General features: G+C 43.4%; 1 protein-coding gene across 1 annotated transcript in view; it reads left to right on the forward strand.

Moving 5' to 3' along the window:
- Positions 1–8,062, forward strand: part of Slc25a15 (solute carrier family 25 member 15) — a 21,122-nt gene that overhangs the window by 1,076 nt on the left and 11,984 nt on the right. Inside the window, exon 2 of the mRNA XM_010636639.3 lies at positions 2,542–2,656. Within this exon, the coding sequence (XP_010634941.1) occupies positions 2,602–2,656 (55 nt within the window). The 5' untranslated portion in view covers positions 2,542–2,601. The remainder of the gene's footprint in view (positions 1–2,541; positions 2,657–8,062) is intronic.

Below are 8,062 nucleotides of genomic sequence, written 5' to 3' on the forward strand. Positions count from 1 at the left end.
GGCGGCCGGGCTGGAGCCTCCCGCGGCAGCTCGCCTTCCCCGGGTGGAAAACGCAGCCTCGTCCCCTTCGTCCATTTGAGAAATCAGTTTTCCCAAAGGAACGAGAACGAAGTGTGGTTGGCGCTGTTGTCTCTGTCTGCCTAGTGGGACCCTGGTGTGGTTTGGGAGAGAGGCTCTGGATGCTGGAAGGACTCCGCGTGTCCTTTCCGAGCGGTACATCGAGCTTAGAAGTCGGTTTTAATTCATGCTGACCACTCTTGCTTCTTCGAAGCCCTGTGTCTTCTGCAAGCCATAGCCATGCATAATCTGAATTGGGCACATCTTATGTATTCATCGGTTAGTCCCCATTACACGTAGCTATTTGTAATTCTACAAGTAATATGCAGGGTTTGATGTGTTTAGATTTGGTTTAAGTAAAACCCTTCAGCCTCTTGTAAAGATGAGCTCACACAGAGGAAATAGTGTCTGTGCTGTCCTTCCCTTCTAAGTTAGAAAGAAGTGTCCATCCACATCAAAGAACACGGACAGGTTGAGTTTTAGTTGAGAGCCCACTTGGGATGTGCCCTGTCTGAGGGCTTCCCAGTACACTTTTTTTTCCTCCAAAAAAACGCAGAACTGAGTGGGGATTTTTTTGTCTTTTTTTTTTTAAATGACCAAGTTGGAATACTCTGGTTTATGGGCATAGATCTGAAAGAAACGACTTTTGAGTTGAATAATCTCTCTGCTACTATTCTGTGACCTTGGAGAAGACCTTGTCTTCCTCTCACTTCACTTTCCTTTCTGGAAAAGGACAACGGATGAGGACCCTAGTAACTTTTTTTCCTTTTGGTACTGGGATTGGAACTCAGGACCTTGTTCTCTCGAGACAGGTGCAGCATCACTGAGCTAAATCCCCGGCCCTAGTAACCTTTTCTAATAAGAAATAACCCTTAGCCTAGTAATAACACTCTCTAGGTCAATCAATAAATAAAATTATGATCTTGTACTTCAGACTTTGCTGCTGTGTTTTTGTTGCTGGTATTAGTTTTACCTTTTTTTTCTTTTTTTGTAAGGAAAGGAAGATTTTTTTATTAAGTTTATTGGTACATTTTAGGTATACATAACGATCACATTCATCATAGGGAATTTGTATCTGTACATGATATACCTTGGTTCTTATTTAAGAAAGAGTCTTAAAAAAAGGAAGAAAAGATTATTGACAAAATGTTTCAAGTGGTTAAGAAACTTTTTGGTGGCCACCATTATTTTCTGCTGACCTGTATGGAGTAACGCTCGTGTTCAAATGGACCTTGATCTTTATCTGGCCCAGCCCATCAGCCTCCTCAGTAGGACAAAGAAGGAAAACTTTTCTCGTTATTCACAAATAAATCATAGTTTGAAACTCTAGGGAAACTGGTTGCTGACTTGGTCATTTAACCTATCTAAAGGAGCCACTTTTTTTCTTCACCCTAGTTAGTATTTAAGTCTGTATCTCAGCAACAGTTGATTTTTGTTTAGAGGAGTAGACTCCTTTTTCCCAAACTTTCCAGCCTCCAACCCAAAGGTACTGAATCAGGATCTGGAGAGAGGCCTGGTAATTTGAATATTTAAGAAGTGCTTCAGGTAGATTCTTTTAAAGCAAATTTAGGACTCAGTAGCCCAGGTGTTGCATCTCACAGTGCAGTTGGTGGGTGGGCCTTAGCCTCTGTCACAACCACAGAATTTCTCGTCTGAGCTGCAGTCTACCTAATCAGTACTCTATCTGCATTTTCACAAGACTTCAAGTGAATCTTCTACATGTTAATCGTTGAAAAACCTGGAGTGGATAATGGTGAAAAGGAGGCAGTTGGTGCTCTGTGCTGGGCCTGGTTCTGAGAACAGGTGATACATGCTCACTGTTTGTGGTTCGCTCAGGTGTGTGTGTGTGTTTGTGACAGGGTCTCATGCTAGCCCAGGCTGTCCTTGAACTTGCAGTGCTCCTGCCTCAGTCTCCCAAGTGCTGGGATCACAGATGTGTGTCACCACACTCAGATTTGTAATTGCCTTTGCATCATATTTTTATTTACCTTGTACACATGAGAACCCCCAGCTGTAGGGGCCCAAGGAACCACCTTGCTGGTGGAGCAGACATTTGCATCCAGGTACATGTGACTTAGTAGAGCTCCTGACTTGAGCTTCTATGCCTCCTCTTGCCTCTTGTGCACCCAGCTCAGGATGCTGTCTAAACTCAGAACAAAGCCTAGTAGAGTGAATTTTCATCTTAGGTCTTTGGAAAGTTAGTCTGGTATGGCTGAGGATGTCTGAGGTTGGTTTCTTTATTTGGTACTGAAATTTGAAGCTTGAAGCTTGTCAGTAAGGTTGGTTGAAGTGATGCTAGGGCGTGTAGTGTGATATTTAGAGGAGGTTTTTGATGTATAAGGTTTTTAACAGGGTCACCAATCACTTAGGAACCCCCGAGCCTCATTCCATAGGAGCAAGGTAGAGCCCATTTCCCAGAACCCAGAAGTTCAGGTTCAGTAACTTGCAGAGGCCTGTCTAATGGTGAACTCTTGCCTTCTCCAGGGATATGCAGTGCTCATCCTAAGATCCAGAGAGTCACCTTTTACGGAACCCAGCAGCACCATGAAGTCTAATCCTGCCATCCAAGCTGCCATTGACCTTACAGCGGGTGCTGCAGGTAAATCCAGAGAAAACCTAGTCTTCTGTATTCCTCAAGTGCCATCTCTGCAAGATTCAGGGAAAGTGGTATGAAACTATTCCATTTCTCACCCAAAAGTAACATGCTTTAGTCTTGAAGCAAATCTGTTTAGTGTTTAGAGTATAGCAAAAAGTAATTTTTTGTTGTATTAAAACTTTGAGTCAGGGTGAAGGGTGAGAATGTCCCCAGTACTGCTGGAAAAAGCTCAGAAGTGAAGTCACTTGTCCATTGTCACACAGCATGGGTATGCAAGTGACTTTGGACTCCATCCAAGTCTTGTCTATCTTCAGGTCGTTTTCAGTACAATAATAACACTGTGCCATCTCTGTAGGAAATGCTAGCTACTAGTCTTGGTGCTGGAAAGGAAGGAGGGTCTGCTTTAGAAGGGAGACATATTCTATATAGTGCCTTAGAGCCAGGAAGAAAGGACGGGGGTAGGATTTTCTAGGAATGGTCAGCTAAGGTGAGCCCAAGGACAGTTGGGAGCCATTGCTGGCAACATTGCCAGTCAATGTGTTAGAAGGGATGCAGGCATAAGCCAGACATGATGATGGTGTATTTGTGTAATCCCAGCACTCTGGGAAACTGAGACAAACAAGTTTAAGCCCAATCCAGGCAACTCAGCAAGGCCCGCTCTCAAAATAAAAAGGACTTGGAATGTGGCTGAGGTGCAAAGGCCCTGGGTTCCATCCCCAGACCACAAAGAAGAAAAAGGTAGGCATTCTAGGAAGCTCAGCCTGAAGCTATCTGTGGAATGGGATCCATATGGTATGGTGGTCATTTAGTTTTCCAGAGTCCTGTGCTATCTTAGGGCCTGGCTTGCTCATTTTAAAATGAACCTCTGGCTCTACCTTGCCTTCCACACTAATTCCCATAAGGGTTGCAGCTTCCCAGGCTGGAGAGACCAGCATGCTACGTTGCTCAATGTGCTCTAATCAGTGGGACCTCCCAGGTCAACAGATTAAGCACTGTTAAGGGGGATGCTGTGTCTCATGCTGTCTTTGCCTAATTGTCTAAAAAAAATTCTTGTTTAGAGAACAAAGTCTTTATCTACAAATCAAAGGTTAGCCAAAGTAGCCTGATGAGGAAAGAGAAAGACAGCAAATTGCAGATTCTGACAAGGAGCCCCAGCAAAGGCACCTCTCCCAGGTTCGATACCATAGGAGTGTTCAGCCTGACTAGCAGGCCTGAAGGTTGGCTGGTTCCATCCCTGAAGTCTCTTGCCCTTTGGTCTTGTGCCTTTGCATCAGTCCCCTACATTGCATGGGAGAGAGCTGCAGCTCCCTACACCCTGGGGCACCATCCCCCTCCACACTGGAAGATGGTGACTGAGTGACGTGCAGCTCCTGTAGTCCTCTAGCCTCTCACTGTTAGAACACCCTGGCCATGGGCTTGTCTCACGAGTGTATTTAACGACAGTGAAGATTCTCAGCTTTTGACATGTTGTGTCCTTCACTCCATCTATCAAAGATCTTTGATACAATTAAATAGCATTTATTTATTTAGATACCATGCTTATACTTTAGTCAGTTTTAATGTAGATTGCAGCAGTGTTGGTGGGAGCTTGGTATAGAAGACAGTTGTGGTGGGTATGTTTTATTTAACAGTTACATTATTACCACGTCAGTCCGTTACACACATGGATACTTTGTGTCCCTGCTGACTCTTGGTAGATATTTCTCCCTGTGCTTAGCAGCACAGGGCTGCCCTTTGCTAATGCAGAGTTGCCCTGTTCTGCACCTTCCAAGGCCATCGAACTCTGGTGCAGGAGAAGGGGGCCTGGGTGTGGACTGGGCAAAGGAGGTGCCCGTTATTGACATTTGAACCTCCAGTCTACAGTGAGGTAGCTGGAGTGCAAATGGGAAGCAGTATTTCTACTTTTGGGGGGGACCCAGTGTCACTTACTCTTATTATACTGGAAATTTAAAGGATGGATTCATAGGGAAATCTTTAATTGAAAGAGAAAATAAAGGGAAATACAGCTCCGGCAAAGATGAAGATAGTCCCCTAACAAGAAGAGTAAGAACAAATAGGAAAAGGCTCCAGCTTGAGTATCTGGAGGGGGCACACTCCGATATAGGGGTTCAGACTGGCCCATCCACAAAAACAGGGTGCCAGTATGTAAGGACTAGCTGAGGTGGGCCAGGGTCCAGTTATCTCAGTCCTGGGTTTGTAGCTCAGGTTGAATCCTTATGACTTGAGGGGAAAATTTGGTTCCCATGGGAAGAATCCTCATGTCTTGAAAGGGAGTCTCAGTCATGTGAGGCTCTGCTGGGATCCAAAATGAGGTAGGTTTAAGATAGTGGAGATTTCTGAATAGCTGAATGTCCCTGTAAATCTTATTCTCATTTCCTCCATTCTGAAGGGTTGTGAGATAGGCAAGGTAGATTTTGGGCTGATAAACCTTGTTCTGCCATCTTTTGGACACTCCTTAAATGACTAACTTGCCTATATGCAGAACTAAAAAGAATCTGATCCAGAGTTTCACAAAATGAATGTCAAGTATTGGTCCTACTTTTAGTTGCATATTGGGCATTGGAGGCCTAAATGAAGTCACAATTTTTAGCACAAACCAATTTTAAGTCCCTAACTGCCTCAGAAGAGAACACAAATCATGCATTTGATGAATAACAGGTTAAAGGCCCATGATTTTGTTTGTTCTTTGTTCTTGTAATGGTCTCTGTGTCACCAAAGTCATTGAATGATGGAACTAGATGGACCTTTAGAAATCATTGGTTCCAATGCTTACTTTACTATCTATGTAGAAGAGAGTCCCAAAGAGGGTGATTTGTTCAAGATTACACAGCTAGGTAATGCGAAGCAGGTCCAGGATCTTGGATTTCTGGTTCCTTGTCTAGTTTTGTTATCTTTTAGACATTCCATAAATGAAAACACAAATCATGCCTGTGGGGGCAGTCCCCTTCCTGGAGATGAAGGAGTAGTTTGGTGTCTTCTCTGCCATGGTTTTTTGGACATGTAAACTGCTGGAGTTCAGGATTTTTCTGCCTGGAGTAGAGGACCCCCAGTGCTTCTTGGCCATGGTTCACCCCCTGAAGTGATTCATTTTTTAGCTCAGGGCAGCTGGGGTCTGAGGGATCAGGGTGGAGCACAAATGTGTTGCTCTTTGTGTCTCTCCTTTTTCTTTTAAATAAAGCTTCCCTGTCAGACAGGTTTTCCATCCAACTCTACTCTTCTAAAGTGCCAAGAAGTTGTCATTATCCCTGTCTGCACTTGCCATACAGGAGATTCCAGGAAAGGGTCTCAAGCCCGAGACCACTGGGATGGGGGAATTTAAAGAAGATAGCTAATTGAGTAATTATGGACCTGAGGCCAGGTGTATCCCAAAAATTACATTTTCTTAAAGGGAAGCCTGGGTAGTACTTTTAGTAGTTTAGCAACTCCAACTCTGTAACCCAGACAGTGCTCTGCCAGTTTCATTGCAGCAAATAATGAATGCAGTTGGGGAACGTGGTTATTTATTTATCCTCTCAAATGCCAAAGTGAAAAACAACTCAGAAACCTTTATTTTATTATTTATTGTTTTTTTGGTACTGGTCATCAAACTCAGATCCTTATGCTTACAAGGAGGCGCCAGAACCACTGAGCTAAATCCCTGGCCCAGAAACTCTTTTTGATTGGAATATCTTAAAAACTAAATGCTTCCCTGCCATGTTAAATGGTACTGTGATAGGTTGAGGGCTGTGAGGTTCACCTGTCTGCCGTCTCTGAGTGGCCCCTTCTCCATCAGTACCGTCTCTGCTCAGGTAGATCGCTCCTATGATTTGCTGCATGTGTGTCAGCAGCTGACCGTCTGAATGTCACCCTTGGTAAATGTTGAATGCCACAGTCTGGGCACCTCTCCCCTGCTGAACAAGGGGCAGCCAGCTGTGCCATGCAGAGGTTCCTTTCATTTGTCTTTCAAAGAGAAAAACAATCAAAAGTCCAGCTTCTACATAAATAGGAAAATATTTGGTCCCCATAATTAGCCTTGGCTTTATTCACTTACTAGATCTCTGAGAATTTGCTAGGTGTTGGTATTCTAAGTAGTCATCACTCACAGGAAAAGGCAGGTCAGGACCAGGTGGTATGGGGTAAATTACAGATGCCAGATGTGGGGGGAAATTTGCATTTCACTATTCAACTGCCTTCCTCCTTTTCCCTGTTGAGAGTGGTATTGTCACAGATGCCTTGCAAATGCTTATTGTGGGAACCTGTGTCTCTCCCTTTCAAGATGATTGTATGAAACATGGAAATGCTCCATCCAAGAATTAGTGCGCTGGATTAAATGCTTTAGTTTATCTGTATGTATGTTAGCTAAAATATGATAGTCATATGTTTTGGAATAATTAATTTACCTTGCTATACTTTGGGTCTCATTTTGTCTTAGCCCAGTGGTACCTAGTAGAGAGCAGTTCCGAATTAAAGCAGACTCATGTTTCACAAATTCAGACCTGGGGATTATTTGGCAAGACAAAGCGGAATTGTATCGTTACAGCCCTAGAAGTTAGTGGTAGTGGTGAGACCACAGAAGGCACACCTTTCTGACTGCTTAAAAGGATGGACCAAATAGTTCTCAGACTCTTACTTTCCACGGTTTAGGTGTTGTCTTGTATAATGTTGCAGTTATGAAATTGCATTTTAAAAATATTTTGTGTATGGCTTCCCTTTAGCAGCAGCATCGTTTGGTTGCAGTGTTTCTCACCATAAAGAAAGGGTGTCTGAGCTGTGGAAGCTTGTCCACTTTCAAGGAGAGTAGTGAACATTAACCAGTGGCTCTTCTCGCCTCAGAACACTCACCTCAATGCAGGGTCTGGAGGTTTTGTGTGTGTGTGTGTGTGTGTGTGTGTGTGTGTGTGTGTTTTCCTCTTTCTTTCATTAGTAGGACGAACTCGGGACCTTGGGCTTGTGAGGCAGGCACAATGCCACTGAGTTAAATCCCAGCCTGGATCTGGAGTTATTATGGGATAATTGTAGTTCATTCTTATTGAAGCAATTCTAATACAGTTCATGTAATATTTTTACAGTATAAAAATATATAGAGACTTCATGCTGAGCACTGGTAAACCTCAATTCATTTATGCTACACTAAGATAAATTCCAATTTATTCCTTATGTTAATACAAATTATTAATTAGAGTTAAAATTATTAAAAAGGCTTTTTCACAGGATCAGAGGTTTTACTCTCCAGGGATTAGCCAGGCCTCTCTTTCCTTTCTGGTGTTTAGCACTCTGATTTTTCTGATAGTTACCATAATTCAGGGCATTAGGCAAAAAGCAGTGGTTGTCTCTTTCCAGGTTTGCCCACTTCCTCTGCATGGCTTTTGTCTCATCCACAGTTCCTGCTGTAGATTAACCACTTGTGTAGCAGGCACTCTTCATTTTTTT

This window comes from Fukomys damarensis, unplaced genomic scaffold (assembly GCF_012274545.1).
Source record: "Fukomys damarensis isolate Sample0158 unplaced genomic scaffold, DMR_v1.0_HiC HiC_scaffold_38, whole genome shotgun sequence".
Lineage (NCBI taxonomy): Eukaryota > Metazoa > Chordata > Mammalia > Rodentia > Bathyergidae > Fukomys > Fukomys damarensis.